Source organism: Microtus oregoni, unplaced genomic scaffold, assembly GCF_018167655.1.
Source record: "Microtus oregoni isolate MIOR12 unplaced genomic scaffold, Mior012 000023F_ref0000262, whole genome shotgun sequence".
Classification (NCBI taxonomy): Eukaryota; Metazoa; Chordata; class Mammalia; order Rodentia; family Cricetidae; genus Microtus; species Microtus oregoni.
Window position 1 is genome coordinate 6,744,372 of NW_024543082.1, and position 17,431 is coordinate 6,761,802.

At 45.1% G+C, this 17,431-nt stretch overlaps 2 protein-coding genes across 2 annotated transcripts in view; one reads left to right on the forward strand and one right to left on the reverse strand.

Moving 5' to 3' along the window:
- LOC121462062 (protein mono-ADP-ribosyltransferase PARP14-like) overlaps positions 1–9,754 on the reverse strand; it is a 38,553-nt gene extending 28,799 nt beyond the window's left edge. Inside the window, exons 1-5 of the mRNA XM_041673482.1 lie at positions 9,565–9,754; positions 7,859–7,989; positions 6,798–6,831; positions 4,678–4,911; positions 1,505–1,741 (exon numbers count right to left, since the gene is read on the reverse strand). Coding sequence (XP_041529416.1) covers positions 1,505–1,741; positions 4,678–4,911; positions 6,798–6,831; positions 7,859–7,989; positions 9,565–9,754 — 826 coding nt within the window. The remainder of the gene's footprint in view (positions 1–1,504; positions 1,742–4,677; positions 4,912–6,797; positions 6,832–7,858; positions 7,990–9,564) is intronic.
- A 6,528-nt stretch (positions 9,755–16,282) lies between these two features.
- LOC121461861 (peptidyl-prolyl cis-trans isomerase A-like) lies at positions 16,283–16,849 on the forward strand. The gene has a single exon (XM_041673195.1). It carries the CDS (start codon positions 16,310–16,312, stop codon positions 16,802–16,804), a length of 495 nt encoding a protein of 164 aa, XP_041529129.1. The 5' UTR covers positions 16,283–16,309; the 3' UTR covers positions 16,805–16,849.
- The last annotated feature ends 582 nt before the right edge of the window (positions 16,850–17,431 follow it).

A 17,431-nucleotide genomic window follows, 5' to 3' on the forward strand; every position in this document is an offset into this window, starting at 1 on the left:
AGAGCCCTAGGCTGCTCTTCTGAAAGACCCGAGTTCAATTCCTAGCACCCACACAGCAGCTACAATTGTCTGTAACTCTTGTTCCAGGGGATTCAACACCCTCACATGGATGTACTTGCAGACAAGTACCAATGCACATAAATTTAAAAATAAATAAATAAATAATAAAAATGTTTTAATCATCCGGAAAGGTTATGCTGCATCCATCCCTTACTGTAGAGTCCCAGAATTTAACTTCTATTGGTAACTTCATTTCACAGGAGAAGATAATTCTACCAGCACTCTGTGTCACTTTCTCAAGGGCTTTACATGAATTTCCTGTGTTTGCTCTTGACAGTGGCCTTTGGGTAGAGATTCCATTATACCCATAGATAGAGGTGAGAAAGCTGAGGCTGGGGAAAGTCAGGGTTCTATAAACCAAGGAAAGTATCTGAGCTAATTGCCAGTGCGAGTCAACCCGGATACCATGGTCTTGTTCCTATACCAAATCAAAATCATCCTCACAGTCATTGGAGAGTCCAGCCCCAGAGGTCACAATTTAGTAAAGCCTTCCCCATTATATCTCCCGGTCACCACGTGTACCAAGAAAGCCACCACAACCCACCCCTGACTGAATGCTCACGTTCTCTCTCTTTCTCCAGGACTCTGCTCACTTTGTTTTAGCTATTGCACAAGTGCAAGTAGTATCAGCATGGAAATTAGAATCAATCCTACAACTTGGATTTAAATGGCACCCATGGCAGAAGCATGCTAAAACGTAATACCCTGGTGAAGGACTCCGTCCTAGGGCAGGTATCAGGCCTGAGGGAAGGAATGTGACTTTCAGAGGCCCAACCTCCCACAGGGCTCCAGATGGGGGGGACAGCCTGAGTGACCTCCAGCTCAGACTCAGCACCCCCTTAGGCCAAGCACTGCTGAGGGACTGTTTCCTTTCCTCCTACAGCATCCTCTGAGGTAACTCCAACACTACCTCTACAGATGAGAAAACAGAAGGTTTGAGGACTCACAAAGGTCAGCATGCCAGTGACCTCCAGTCAGGATTGTAACTCAAGTCTGTCAAACTCAAGAACCACTAATGATGTCATCAACAACAGGACTTCCATCTCCTCCCCAGGTTACGAGAAATCTCCATTATCCCGTCTCAGGACAGGGACAGCACAGGGGGAACAGGAACGCTTTCTAGAACTGTACATGCTTCTGAGTCCATCTCTCCCTAAACTTGTTGATTAGAGAATCAATGCAGGGACATAAAACACAGATCTATGGCTGTGAGTACGGCCTGTCAACGTTCCTAGAATGGCGACATTCAGTCACAGGCCGGACTCCTCAGAGACTCTCCCTGTCTCTCATGAGCTTGTTCTGCTTCTCCAGAGCCTGCCTTGCTGCCCTTGTTCTGCACCAAATCCAGATGAATGAGAGATTGGTGCCATTTCTGAGAGATTAAGGAATGGCTGAAATGGCCAACCATCCAGGTCTTCCTGGGTGGCAGGCCAAGACACATTACCTTTGCTGTCTGAAAACTCAACCAGCGCCGAGCTCTCTTCTGGGAAACACTCAACCTGGGTGACTCTTCCACCCCCATTGAAAGGGTTTTCAAAGTAGAGCTGTAGCTGGTAGTCATCTATCCCAGGAGGCAGGTTTTCCACCCTAACTACATTTGTTGTTTCCAGAAGTCTCGGGGCAAGCTGTAGCTCTCCGTTCAAATGGTGACCGACACAATCACTAATAAATTTTTTGGTATCTACAAAACAAATACAAAATGAGAAAATTTTGATGACATCTCTATATGGTATGAAAGAAATGTCTTTGCTAAAACCCAGAATGGTGAACTATCCAGTTACTGTATTTTCTGCTACTGAGCTGTTCTTTGGCCATGGACAACCCTCCTGAGCACACTCCTTACAATGCCACCCCTCTCCCCAATTTCTCAAGACCATTTATGCACATTATGGCAGCAGGTAGGAGCCCACATCTACAGCCAGGCTCCTGACTCCAAGCACACATCAAAGCAGCACTTTCAGTTTTATTTTTATGTTTCCTTGAAAAACTAGTCATGAGTCAGGTATTGGTAATCATGCCTTTAACCTCAGCACTTCAGAAGCAGAGACAAGCAGATCTCTGTGAGTTTAAGGGCAACCTTGTTTACAGTGGTAGTTTCAGCACTGCCAAGGATAAACAAAGAAACCCTGGCTCAAAAACCTGAAACTAAAAAAAGAAAAGCCAACAACAAAAGAAAACCAATTAGTCATGTTTTTGAAGTTCCTTTTGTACTTGTATATACAACTGCCTGTTGTCTGCAATGCCCATGTCTGCAATGCCCGTGTCTGCAATGCTCGTGTCTGCAATGCCCATTTCTGCAATGCCCATGACTACAAGGTCCAGTCTCCAATATGGAAGACAGAGATATTTTTGTATTATTGTAATGATAAGAATCAAATTATGCCATGCTCCCCAAATAGGGCTATGTCTACATCCCTCCCTCCTCTATTTTTTCAGTGGATCCTATTTATTTTCAGGAATCAGCCTAATTATCTCTTCTAAATTATCAGCATAGGTGATGGGTCTGTCACGTGCCAATTATTGTGCCTGGATCTGAGAAATAAATACAAGTCCTTGCTTGTATATCACTGGGAAGATATGGATCTTGAGCACAGTTGAATTGCCTTTTCGAGCTCCAATAAGGAACAGATAAAACGAAACTGAAACTTGGACAGTATATGGTCTATATATGGTCTCTAATTTGAACACTAAAGAGGGGGTTGCTAACAGATAAGAGGAGGGAGCAGTGCCAGTATGAACAAGCGTGGTGTCCTGTGGAGATGGTCAGGTGACACTGCTGGAGGACACACTCAGGTGGGGACAACTATGCACAGTCCTGTCTCCACCCCTCTCAGGTTACTACACCTGGGAGACAGCCTCTCTTTCATCTCCATTATTAATGACACACATGCCTCCCTTCTCCTCCCAGACTGAGTTCTTCTAGAGAGGGAGCTATGATTTTAGTCATCTTTGTGCCACAGCCCATAGACCAGTACCTGGCCCACAACAGTGGCCATAGTTTAGAAGGAAACTGTCCCTGAGGCCCATGTGTTAAAGTCTTAGTCCCAGGTGCTATGGGAAGTAGTGGATCCTTTAACAAGTGAGGCCTGTGGGAAATGTCCCAGTCATTGATGGGGGAGGTAGGGATAAGACTACCCTGCCCCCTGCCCCCTCTCTTTTCTCATTCTCTCTCTCTTTCTCTCTCTCTCTCTTTATCTCTGTCTGTCTGTCTCTCTTTATCTTGGTCGGTCTGTCTCTGTCTGTGTCTCTTATCTGTCTGTCTGTCTCTGTCTCTCTCTCTCCTATATGCTGCCATCATGCATATCGCTTCAACATAAGCCCCAGGGCAGCAGGGTTAACCAACCATGAACTGAAGCCACCCAGACTGTGAACTGGCATAAACCTCTCTTTTTGGAGACTGACGACCTCAGGTGTTTGTTACAGTAACAGAAGCTAGCACAGAATGCACTCAAGATTGTTGATCAGTGAACAGACACAAGATCGTTTCAATTTAAATTTCCCTTTATGGGTCTGGAGAGATGGCTCACAGGTTAACAACCCTTGCAGCCTTTGCAGAGGACTGTGATTCAGTTCCCAGCATCCACTTGGAAGCCCAGGACCATCTGTAACTCCAGTTCCAGGGGAATCCAATGCCCTCTACTGGCTGCTTCAGGCACTGTATGCATGTGGTACACAGATACATGCAGGCATGTACACATAAAATAAACAAATCTTTAAATTTCCCTGTTTAATAAATAATAATACACCTGAAATAAAAGTCCTTTATCAAATCCTTACCATGTCTGAGGTACCATCTCACCAATCTTCACAGGAATTTAGGTAAGCATAATTATCCTCATTTTAAGGATGAGTGGGTAAGGAACAGAGAAAATAATAACTTGTTTGGTCAGCTTCATACACCTAGTTAAGTGACAGGGCCAGAATTCTGACCACACCACCAGTGAACTTGACTGACACCCACTGCTGTGCCCTGGGACATGGGGCTTAGATTTGGAAATCTGCCATGTTTTAAGTGGAGCTGGGTCTTGCTTATGACAATGACCTAACAGAGCAGTCATTTTCTTTTCCATGTGTGTGTGTGTGCACATGCCAGTGCATGTATGTGCGTGCATCTGGAGGTCAGAGGGCAATTGTATGAGTCCCAGGGATCAAACTCAGGCTGTCAGACTTGGGGGAAGTGCCTTTGCCCATTCTGCCATCTTGCTGGCTGGGGCACTCATTTTCCCCATTAAGAGGTCTCCCTCTTCTCCACGTGTGTGACCATGAAAGCAGAAGTTTGGCATGGTAACAGGCCAGTCTTAACTCCTCCTGGGGAAGTAGAGGAGGAGTTCAAACTCCTTTACTTGGAATTGCCTGGGACTTTTTATTTCTCCCCATACCCCACCCCACCCACTCAAACAATCATATCATAAAGGGCAGTCTATTAAACAGACCCAAATTGGATCTCAAAATGAATTTGTTCATCTTTCCAAAATCTGAGGGGAAAGCCACCTGTATTGGCTTAGTGGCTTCATTTACACAATACAACAATGTGTCAAACATTCAGAAATGTCCCAAACCCTGTTGTGTGGTGGACAGAAGCCTTGGAATGCAGGGCCTCCCTGGGCCTGGGCTCACCTATAAGCTTCTGAAAGGTAACCACAGCGATGCCAAAATCTCGGATCACTTCCACCTTAAAGTCGGTACTGGGGAAGCCGCTTATATTCTCTACTAGGATGGTCAGCACTATGTCAGTCACTTTCTCTGACAGGTTTTCAAAAGCCACCATGGAGGAAACAGTTTCACATTCTTTGGGGACATCTTCCATTTTTTCTGATCTGTTGCTGTGAGAATGTGTTGTATCCAAATCATCTGAGGAAATCAGAAATGACAATGAAAGGTGTAAAGTATTAAATCATGGTTCTATTAAGTAAATTATCCTGAGACAATCTTCCTCCCTTTCCCATATCTTGGCTAACTATGCTAAAAGGAAACATTAGGTAGTGGATCTTTTGCTTTAGTGAATTAAAAATTAAAATGTAGCCAGGCATGGTAGTGTACACCTTTAGTCCTAGCACTTAGGAGGCTGAGGCAGGCAGATCTCTGCTGTGAGACAATTTTCTTCTACCCTGTAAAGATTTGTTGCCTGTATTGTTTTAATAAAACACTGATTGGCCAGTAGTCATGCAGGACGTATAGGTGGGGTGACCAGGGAGGAAGTATAGCAGGGGCAACCAGAACAGGAAAATTCTGGGAATAGAAAAGACTGAGTCAACAGTCATCACCCAGATGCAGAGGAAGCAAGATGAGAATGCCTCGCTGATGAAAGGTGCCAAGCCATGTGGTTAACAAAGACAAGAATTATGGGTTAATGTAGGGTTTAAGAGTTTATAAGAAGCCTGAGCTAATAGGTCAACCTGTTTATAATTTCTGTATGCTTCCTTGGGACTGAACAGCTGTGGACCATGTGGGGCAGAAACCTTAGTCAACAGATCTCTGTGAGTTCAAGCCAGCCTGGTCTACAGAGGAAGTTCAAAAACAAAGAAAAACAAAATTCTAAAATGTAATACCGTGAGTTTTTGTTGCTCTTGTTGTTAGTAAATTATAAACAAAAAGTAGCATTGGTTTCTTTTCCTTTGTTGTTGTTGTTGTCATCACTAATTCAATTTCATTTGCTTTTTCTGCTCTGTCTTTCTGAGGAAGGGGCATCCTCCCTCATATGTGTCTCTCGAGGACCTGACTGTGATTACAGAACCAAGCTTCTACAGTCAGGGTAGAGTCTTCATCTCTGTGCTGCAGCACACGGCAGACAGCTGAGGCTCATCAGGTGACCACTGCATTAGAGAACTACTGTTGGTCTCCCCCAGGAGCAAAGGTATAGGAAGTGGTGTACATACTCGTGCTAAACAAAGTAAGAGTTTAAAGGTTACATTGTAGCAGCATCAGTGAGGAATGGCTGGCTGGCTGGGTTAGACAGCTTGATGTGTAAGTGTGAGGGCTGGAGCTTGAATCTCCAGCCCCCTTGTAAAGAGCGGGGCATGGCTACATGTGCCCAGTGTGGAGAGCAGAAATGGGCAGATCCCAAGAGCTCCCTGACCAGCAAGCCTGGCCAAAGGGGCAAACCTAGGTTCAGTGAGAGACCCCATCTCCAGGCCAGAAGGCAGAGTTATGGAGGGAAAGAGTTCATTTCCCTAAAACTTAGGTGTCTGCATCTCTTGGTTGCTTTTGCTCACCTTATTCAATATGGTTCTTCATTTGGGGCCCTTTACATGGGTATTATTAGCTGCTCCTTCATTTAAGTCTTGAACAGGACCTGCCCACCAGCACAGCAGGAGACCTCACCCCAGCCCCAGTGCTAGCTGTTTCCTGTGCAATTGAGGAAGGAAGAGCTGGTGCTACCCAGAGAGACACACAGCAAGCATCCACTACAAGTCCTGTCCTTGCTATTACTGTCCACCAAATCACAAGTGTCCATCTCCATCTCTCAGTTTTCTCCTCTCCTCAGCTGTAGATGTCTCTCGGCAGGAAAAAAAAAAAAAGTCCTGTTCCTCTGAAGGGAGCCTAAAGAGCTGAATGGGTTCCCTCTGTGAATGCTTCAAATATCTCTGGTCGGGACTGGAAAGATGATGCAACTGCAGGTGGCTCCAAGCTGAGCAGAACCTGCCTGGTGTGAATCTAGAGGAAGCTCTCCCAAGCTACCTGTTTAATAAACACACAACTGCCTGGTGAACACCAGAGCTGCCTTAGCCGACACTTACCTTTTCCTGCAACTTCTTTTTTTGTCTTGGATTCCTAAAACCCAAAAGGAAAGACAGCATTAATACACGAATCATTTGTGTTTGTTTGGTTGGTTGTTTTTTTTTTTCCCCAACTGGTTGGTTGGTTTTATTTATTTCCTTTTTTATTTTTTTTTTTTTTGAGACAAGGTTTCTCTATGTAACTGTTCTGGTTGTCCCGGAACTCACTCTGTAGACCAGGCTGGCCTCAAACTCACAAAGATCCACCTGCCTATGCCTCCCCAGAGCTGGGATTAAAGGCATGTGCCTCTACTGCCCAGCAACTGTGAATCATTTGATATAAAATAAAACACCTCTTGGGCCAGACTGGAGATATAAATTATTTGAAATGATTATGACACATTTGATAATGGGCTAGTGAATGGATTGGAGGCTACATGTCACAGAGTGTCTTCTTGCTGGTCACAATAATCACTAATGAAATGAGACACACACAGAACTGTCCCTTAAGGCAGCTTAGCCCATGGTTTGCCTGACTTGGCACTTAGTTCATGTTTACTGTATGGACACAGTGCACGTGCTTCAGAGAGGTCCCTGACAATCTTCTTCACAGCTGAGGGAACAGCACACATGGGGTACACTGCTGGCCTCAAGATGATAGAAACAGAACAGCAGGCTTCTGGTTATAAAGATTCCAAGACAAAGGGATACAACTTTGACACCCCAAATATATTACTATTAAACCCCCCAGTCTTGACTCTTCCAAAAGTGACAAAAATGACAGCTTCTCCATTGTTTACAGTCCTTGCTCCCTCCAGAGTCCCAAGCTGCCATTCTCAGGCTACTGTGACTTAGGCCCTCATCTACCATTTTTCTTTTTGAGACATGGTCTCACTATGTAGCCTTGGCTGGTCTGGACTCACTATGGAGATGATCAGGGTAGCCTTGAACTCATAAATGACCTCCTACCTCTCCCTCCTGAATGCTGGGATTAAAGGTGAGCACCACCCCACCCAGCTCATCTCCACCATATTCATCATAGAAAATCCCGCACACCTTGTAATAACGTCCCATGTCCTTACCTTTTCTGGAACTGCCTCCTTAGAGACTGAGGCTTCATCTGGGTCTTTGGGCAACTGGACAGTTAACTTGAATGTCCCTTTTCCTGGCCACACTAACTCATGGTTCCCTTTCTCCAGAACATTCTGCCGAACTGAAACATTAAAAAGAGAACAAAGATTTTAAACCAAATTGGAAGCAATCTTTACTTAATTAGTTCATGACTTCTACAAATTCACCATTGTGAGCCAGCAGCTCAGTCTATCTCCCTAAGCAGCAAGTATGAATGTCACTGTGTGTGCATTATTCATGTTGTAGACGTGTGGGCATAAGGAGCAGTGCACACACCTGATCACATGGAGGTCACAGCAGGACACTGGGCATTTCCCTGCATTGCTCTCTGCCTTCCTGCCTGGAAACATGCAATCTCACTGAATCTGAAGTTTGCCCTTTGGCTAGGCTTGATATGATCTGCCCTTTCCTTCTCTCTACACCAGGCACATGTAGCCCTGCCCAGCTGTTTACAAGGGTTCTGGAGAGTCAAACTCCAGTCCTCCTGCTTATACAGCAAACTATTTAACCCAGTGAGCCATCCCCCTGCCCCTAAACTTACTGGAGTGGTGTTGTTTATTTGTTTATGTTGCTTTGTTAAAACAAGGCTACTATGTAGCCCTGGTTGGCTTAGAACTTACCCTGTAGACCAGGCTGGACTCAAACATACAGAGACCTGCCTGCCTCTGTCTCTCAAGTGTTGGGGTCAAAGCATGTACATGCCCAGATCACTGGTGAAATCAAACCTAGGACAATACGATTCTTGCCCAGGCTTTCTGAAAACCTGTGACTCCACCCTCTACACCACTATCTACTTTTTTCTTTTTGGATCACTGTTGGGTTGTTAACTACAGCCTGGCTTCCTAGGCCTCTTTGCCCCTTCTCTGCCCCAAATGTTTCTCCAAACTCAAGAAGAAAGAGGAGTTGTCTGCATTCTGTGGATGACCCTGGTCTACAAAATCTCAGGTGGGAAGCCACAGGTCTGGGGCTTCCAATCACTCACCTGAGAAGCAAACAAGTCTGGGCCTTCCTTACAGATTGCAGACAGGAGTGGGGAACATTCAGCTGCTCATCTGTTCTGGAGCCTTTCAGAGATGAGGTAACCCCCACCCACTTCCACCCCCACAAAGGCTCAAATACCACAGCCACCTGAGACCACGCTGGGGCAGAAGGACAAAGCAGGAACTTTGTCCAGTCTGTGCCACAAGAGCTCCTGGGCTCCCTCCTCAAGCTCACCTCCCAAAAACACCCCTCCCTAGCTAGAACCCCATGTTGCTAGATGATCCACAGCTCCTCAAGATTCTTAATTCTTTAACTGTACCACTTGAATAATAAAAACAGGAAATTAAGGAAGGAAGAAAGGAAGAAAGGAAGGAAGGAAGGAAAGAAGGAAGGAAGGAGGGAGGGAGGGAAGAAGGAAGGAAGGAAGGAAGGAAGGAAAGAAGTAACTTGTGAAGGAAGGAACATGTGAAGGAGGGAAGGAAGAAAACACAAAGCCCAGGAAGGTTCACAACATCAGGAAGCTCCTGGAAGAGCAAGGGGAACCACCACTCCGGGATATACTTGCCACCCAGATTTGGCCCCTAGGATCTCCAGCTCCCATGACACTGCAGCCCAGTTCTGGGTCTGCCACCTGTAGTCCCAAACCCCGCACTGTGAGACCCTTTGTGCCCCTCACCGTCCTCCGGGGAGAAGAGTACCAGGAAGCTAGCCACTGGACTCCCAGGCTGCAGGACGACCTCACACTCCCCTCCACCAGACTTCTTCCGACTCTGGAAGTACATTTGCAACTTTTTGATTAAGGTCTTTGGGGGGTTGGAACCCCAAGACCCCTCCACCAGCAGCGGGAAGGGTCCGGATGCTGCCATCCTGGCTGGCCTGGGAAATCGCAACTGCCAGGTAGCCCAAAGGAGCTCAGAGTTCACTTTAAGTTAACTTCTCTTTTGCTTTCTATTTTCACCTAGCTGTCCCTGCAAACCCCACCCCTCCCCCCCCACACACACCCAAGGACCCCGGGCACTCCCAGTCCCCTCTTTCTTCTCCCTCCCTCAACAGAAGTGAGTCAATCCAGCAGAGCTGGCAGTCCCCAGGACTCTGGTCTCCAGTGCACCTTGCACAGTGACTCCCTAGCTGGACTCAGCCTTCACTTCACCCCAGCCACAGCTGAGCTTTGCTCCATCCCTAGGATAACTTCAGCATACCCGAATCTCACATTGTATGAGAGAAGAAAAGGGGCTCACAAATGATCCTCTGGGGATGCTCCCTGCTCACTTGGAGACCACCTGTCAGAATTTGACCTGGCTTTTTCCTGTTTCTGAGTTCTGTTTTCTCATCTGTGAACACTGTGTCTGCAAACTCCCAGTTTTGAGGAACATGTAGAAGGGACCAATCATGCTTTCAGGGTATACAACACAGGGACACGGACGTGGGGACGCAGGAGAGAAGACAGTAAACGGGTGTTGCTGGAGCAGTAGAGCAGGGGCTCCCAGCCTAATTAAGGGAAGGACAGAAGAGCTTATGGGCAGGTGACATGTCACCTGAAGCCTAAGGAGAATCAAGAAAGGACCTTAGAGGATTGGGGGAGGGGAGACTCTGGGTGGTGACTCACATGCACAGAATCACTAGGGTTGCTGCATGGTGCTGGAGTGGACTCAGCAGAAAGAAGGCTGCCGACCTGCACACTGCAGAGAGGCCTGGAGGAAACGTGGGCTCTAAGCTGCCACTGAAGACAGCATTTTCTAAAGGATATGAAAAGTTTGTCCTGGAGTGGGGCAAGAGACTGGATCCTAATGCAGGAGTGAAGAGGGCTGATTGGGACAGGGATGAGAAGAGCTGGGAACGTGTTTGTCCTTAACATGCAATGAGCGAATGTGTGAGACAGTTAGAGGCTTTGCCGCTCCAGAGCTAGGGCGTGTTGGCCCTCTGTGGGCTCTTTCAAGGACTTGGACAACGATCTAGGAGTTTTCTACCGATGAGTCCCATTTCTCTGTGGATTACAATCCAACAGGTCACACAACTCAGTGTGAGGCTTGTGAAGATCTTGGTAACACCGAAATGTTTCTGAAAGCACAATGACCAAAAACTCATTCAAAATCAACTGTATAGCACGTTCTTGCTTCTGGCTCAGTTTTGCCTGTGTTGTCTCCTGATACCACTGGAACCTTGTTCTGAGCACACATGCGCACTTTGCAGAGGAGGCCCTCACACCAGAGGACATCAGTGAACACTCTGAAATGTGCACTTCAAATGAGAGACTGTGGTAGGATATGGATTGCAGTTTTTACTGTACACAAAGTTTTTGTTCTTATAGAATCATGTCTTTGTAATAGAAAACAGACTTTTAATGTGTTCCTGCTGTTGTTCTTCAGCATTTAATTATTAAATTAGTCTATATTTGGATTGCATCTTGTGAGAATGCTTGGTTTTAAAAATTGCTGTTTCGGTGGCGCACGCCTTTAATCCCAGCAATTGGGAGGCAGAGGCAGGCGGATCTCTGTGAGTTCGAGGCCAGCCTGGTCTACAAGAGCTAGTTCCAGGACAGGAACCAAAAGCTACGGAGAAACCCTGTCTCGAAAAATCAAAAAAAAAATTGCTGTTTCGGGAGTTGGAGAGAAGGCACCGCTGTAAAGAGAACTAACTGCTCTTCCAAAGGACCCAGATTAGAATCCAGCACCTGCATGGCAGCTCACAACCCCCTGTAACTCATTTCCAGGAAGTCTAATACACTCTTCTGGTTTCTGTGGACTGTTCATACACATGTGGTACACATGCAGGCAAAACACTCAGTATAAAATAAAAATAAATAAAATAAAAGTCTTTCAATGAATTTCATCTTGGGAATTAAGACATAATTTCCTACTATTTCTGAAATGATCTTTAACATGTGTATTTATTAAAACATGCCATTTTATATTGTGTATTTAATTCAAAGTAGGGTTCTCAGCATCGACAAAGGCAAAACAAAAAAAAAGTCATTAAGTCTGAAAAAAAATGGAAAATTCCATGTCCTGCAGTACCAAATATTCAGCAAGATTTAGTTCCTTACGTAAAAAAACCCACATCTGTTACAGTGTGCAAATTTGCCTCCATTTTTAGTAAATGATAAAATCATATGTGAACTCAAGAACTGTCTTAAAATAACTTTCTTTATGAGTTATTATCAGTAAGTGCTTGGTTTAATAACACATTTTTGTATGCCTGGATACCTGAGGTTGTGCTAAAGTTCGTCAGCTGTCAGCAGTAAAAGAAAAAGTCCTATCTCAGGGTCCTCAAGTTCAGAGACTCTTTGGAGAAAGACAGACCTCGCACATTGCTACTTAATCCCAAAGAACTGAAACAGTGTAGAGAAGGACAGAGACCCACAGAGGAGCATTTACTGTTTTGTGTTTTGTTTTGTTTTCCTGGTCTTCAATAGAGCTGAACTTTAATAAAGTACCCAGGTGTCCTTCAGTTTTCAGCATTCTGACTGCAGATGGTGCTTGCTCACCCAAACAGTGTTGGCCCCTGGTGCATAGGACACACCTGGGTAGGTTAGAGTGCCAACTCCCCCTGACTTTGTCCCTGGCTAACCCTAACCACAAAGAAAACCAGCAACCCCTTTCCCAGAAGTTAGAGTTCCAGAGCTGGGCAAGTGGTTTCTCGTTTTTCTCACACTATCAAGTTCTAAGAAATAAAGTCATGTTGTAGATTCGAGAGTCTGAAACAGCCCAAGCAGGCTCAAGAGTCCACACAAAGCAAGTTCTTTATTGAATTGGGCATCACAAATCAGTTGCTCGGGAACAACAGTACAGACTCAGGAGCTGACTGCATCCTTGAACATTCCTTTCAGTGAGTATTTAAGCAGAAAATCTGCAAACATCTGCACCAAGTCACAGTTACATTGTTCCCCAGTCAAGGTTCAGGGATAGGGAACTTTCCTAGGAAGATTTCTTGTGGTGCACTGGTCTTGCCTGGTTTACCCAACTATGGCAGGGGGACTTGCCCACCATACAGATCTCAACTAGGAAGTCAGTGATGTCAATTACCCGGGGAGATCTGGGGAGGTCTTGGGAACTTTATCTTGGCTTCACTCTACTTTTCAAGATGGAAGTCTTATTCAAAATGGCTTCAGTTTGGTTCCTTCTTACAGTCACAATAAAAGTGATATTTATAATTGAAGTTTCTATCAACACTTGGCCTTTCCACTCTGGGTGACCCCTTAGTGTAATCCAGTGTCAGTCTGCTGGTACAGCAGTCTCTAATAGAGCATCTCCAAACTAGGAGTGACATTGGCTCTCTAACACCCCAGGTGGATGCTGCTGCCTTTGTTACTTTTCCCGTTGCTCTGCTGAGACACTTGATAAAAGCAGCTGGAGGGAGAAGGGTTATTTTGTCACAGTTCCAGGTTGTGTCTATCACAGTGCAGAAGCCACAGAAGCAGGAGTCCTAGATGGCATCAAGATTCAAGGTGGCTGTCACACTGCACCCACAGTCAAGGAGCAGAGCAGGAATGGATGCTAATGACAGCTCATGCTCTCCTCTCAGTGTGCTATTGGATGGACTCTGTGTGCATTGTGCACCACGAGGAGGGAGAGAGACAACACCTATGGGCAGTGAAACAGCACAGTCCTTAGTAAATCAGCACATGAGTGGTGTCGCTGACTTATCAGGCTACCATGATCCTCCAGGCAGCTCTGAGTAGGGCAGAAGCGGAGTTTACAAGCACAAAAACCACAAACACCTGTGCCAAGTCACAGTTACAAGTTTCCACCAACCTGGGACCTCAGCACCAGATCAGGACAGGTCCTGGATTCTTGACCTTGCTGGTATGAAATAAGCATTGTTGACTACAAAACTGCATCATGTAGGCCAGTTTAATGAATTCCCTTTAATATCAAATCTATCCGTTTTTCTTTGGAGACCTCTGACTAGCACATATTACGCTGTCTCAGCTACTTCATGCCACTCTAGTAAAACAGCATGGCCAAGGAAACTCGTTAAAGGAAGGGCTTATTGAACACCAGGCGGCAGAAGGCAGCCGGAACACCGGGCGGCCGGAGGACGCCCAGGGCAGCCAGCGGGACCGACTGGGATAGGCTGGAACCTGCTGGGACCGGAGCGGCAGTAGAGGACGCAGGCTGCTGGCGGCGGGAACCTTCCCAGCAGCAGAAGCAGGCTGCAGGGACCTCGCGAAACACCGAGAACAGATCGCCCCACTACAATTAAACCAAAGAGGTAGGCCTTCGGTTGGGGAGGTCCCTGGCAAAGGAGGAGCCGGGTCCTATTCCTGAAGACCCTTCTGAGGGGTGAGAGGGATCTTGGCCCCCGGCAGGAACCAGGAAACAGAGCAAGGGCATTTTGTAAGAGGAGCCCCTGGCCAGCAGGGAAACCTGAACCAGTTTTAACAGACCCCTTAGATAGCATCGATAGGAGGAGATGGGCAGGCGCCAAGGCAAGAATTCACCCAATAATCTGAAAAACAACATGAAAACACCAGAACCCAATGATCTTACAACAGAAGGTCTCCAACACACTAACACAGAAGAAGTGGAAAAAATTGACTTTTTGAAAGCAGTAGAGTCCCTTAAACAACATGTGAAAAATGCCCTTATAGAAATGGATGAGAAGTATAACCAAAAATTTGAAGAAATGAGTAAATACGTACATAATACCCTGGGAAACCAAGAAAAAATGATCAAACAGGTAATGGAAACAGTTCAAGAATTGAAAACTGAAATGGAAGCAAGGAAGAAAACACAAACTGAGGACCAGCTGGATATGGAAAATCTAGGTCAACGAGCAGAGCCTACAGAAACAAGCATAATCAATAGAATACAAGAAATAGAAGAAAGAATCTCAGATTCTGAGGACACCATAGAGAAAATAAACGCTCTGATCAAAGAAAACTGCAAAGCTAACAAATTCTCATCACAAAACATTCAGGAATTATGGGACACAATAAAAAGACCAAATCTAAGAATAATAGGCATAGAAGAAGGAGAAGAGTCACAGCTCAAAGGCCCAGAAAATATTTTGAACAAAATGATGGAAGAAAACTTTCCCAACTTAAAGAAAGATATTCCTTTGAATATTCAAGAAGCATACAGAACATCAAACAGACTGGATCAAAGGAAAACATCCCCTCGCCATATAATAATCAAAACACAAAATATACAGGTTAAAGAAAGAATACTAAGAGCGGCAAAGGAAAAAGGCCAAGTAACTTATAAAGGTAAACCGATCAGACTTACACCTGACTTCTCTATGGAAACAATGAAAGCCAGAAGGTCCTGGATAGAAGTACTGCAGAAGCTAAGAGACCATGGATGCAAGCCCAGACTACTATACCCAGCCAAGCTTTCATTCACTATAAATGGAGAAACCAAGACATTCTAGGATAAGAACGAATTTAAACAATACGTACCCACGAATCCAGCCCTACAGAAAGTAATAGAAGGAAAACCGCAACCCAAGAAATCCAACATTGCCAACACTGCCTACAATAACTCAGGCATCTAGCAACCCTTCACTAGCACAACTCAAAGAAGGGAGACACACAAATTCTACTTCCAAAAACAACAAGAATATCTGGCATGAACAACCACTGGTCATTAATATCACTTAATATTAATGGTCTCAATTCACCTATAAAAAGGCACAGGCTAAGAGATTGGATACGAAAACAGGATCCAACATTCTGCTGTTTGCAAGAAACAAATCTCAACCACAAAGACAGGCATCTACTCAGAGTAAAGGGTTGGGAAAAGGTCTTTCAAGCAAATGAGCCTAAGAAAAAAGCAGGTGTGGCCATACTAATTTCTAACAAAACTGACTTCAAACTAAAATCAATCAGAAGAGATCGAGATGGACACTTTATACTCATAACAGGAACAATTTGTCAGGATGACGTCTCAATCCTGAATATTTATGCCCCTAATATAAAAGCACCCACGTATGTAAAAGAAATATTACTAAAACTCAAGGCACACATCAAACCACACACACTAGTAGTAGGAGACTTCAATACACCTCTCTCAGCAATGGACAGGTCAATCAGACAGAAACCTAATAGAGAAGTAAGAGAACTACTGGAGGTAATGAAGCAAATGGACTTAACAGACATCTGTAGAACATTCCACCCAAATAGGAAAGAATATACCTTCTTCTCTGCAGCCCATGGGACCGTCTCGAAAATTGACCACATACTCGGAAACAAAGGAAACCTCCACAGATACAAAAAAAAATCAGTGTCCACCTGTGTCTTATCAGATCACCACGGATTAAAGTTAGAATTCAACAACAATCCTACCTCCAGAAAGCCGACAAACTCATGGAAACTGAACAGTCAACTACCGTACCACACCTGGGTCAAGGAATAAATCAAGAAAGAAATTAAAGCCCCGCTTTGCAGACGCCGCTGTCCCCTTTCACCGCTTGCTGCAGCCATGGTCAACCCCACCGTGTTCTTCGACATCGCGGCCTATGGCGAGCCCTTGGGCCGCGTCTCCTTCGAGCTGTTTGCAGACAAAGTTCCAAAGACAGCAGAAAACTTTCGTGCTCTGAGCACTGGAGAGAAAGGATTTGGATATAAGGGTTCTTCCTTTCACAGGATTATTCCAGGATTCATGTGCCAGGGTGGTGACTTCACACACCATAATGGCACTGGCGGCAGATCCATCTACAGAGAAAAATTTGAGGATGAGAAATTCATCCTGAAGCATACAGGTCCTGGCATCTTGTCCATGGCAAATGCTGGACCAAACACAAACGGTTCCCAGTTTTTTATCTGCACCACCAAGACTGAGTGGCTGGATGGCAAACATGTGGTCTTTGGGAAGGTGAAAGAAGGCATGAACATTGTGGAAGCCATGGAGCGTTTTGGGTCCAGGAATGGCAAGACCAGCAAGAAGATCACCATTTCCGACTGTGGACAACTCTAATTCTTTTGACTTGCGGGCTTCTTACCCACCAGACCATTCCTTCTGTAGCTCAGGAGAGCACCCCAGCCCCATCTGCTCGCAGTACCCTGTAATCTCTCCTCTCACTGAAGTTCTTTGGGTTCCATATTTTCCTCATTCCCCTTCAAGTCTAGCTGGATTGCAGAGTTAAGTTTATGATTATGAATAAAAACTAAGTAAGAAAAAAAAAGAAAGAAATTAAAGTCTTCCTTGAATTTAATGAAGATAAAGGGACAACATACTCAAACCTATGGGACACTATGAAATCAGTGCTAAGAGGAAAGTTCATAGCACTAAGTGCCCACTTAAAGAAAACAGAGAAAGCATACATCGGAGACTTAACAGCACACCTGAAAACTTTAGAAAAAAAGAAGCAGACACGCCCAGGAGGAGTAGAAAACTGGAAATAATCAAACTGAGGGAGGAAATCAACAAAATAGAAACGCAGAAAACATTCCAAAGAATCAATGAAACAAAAAGTTGGTTCTTGGAGAAAATCAACAAGATCGACAAACCCCTATCCAAACTAATTAAACGACAGAGAGAGATCACGCAAATAAATAAGATCAGAAATGAAAAGGGGGACATAACCACAGACACAGAGGAAAT

Excerpts from the sequence above, each read along its gene's own strand:
- LOC121461861 (XM_041673195.1), top strand. The coding sequence starts at position 16,310 with ATGGTCAACCCCACCGTGTTCTTCGACATCGCGGCCTATGGCGAGCCC.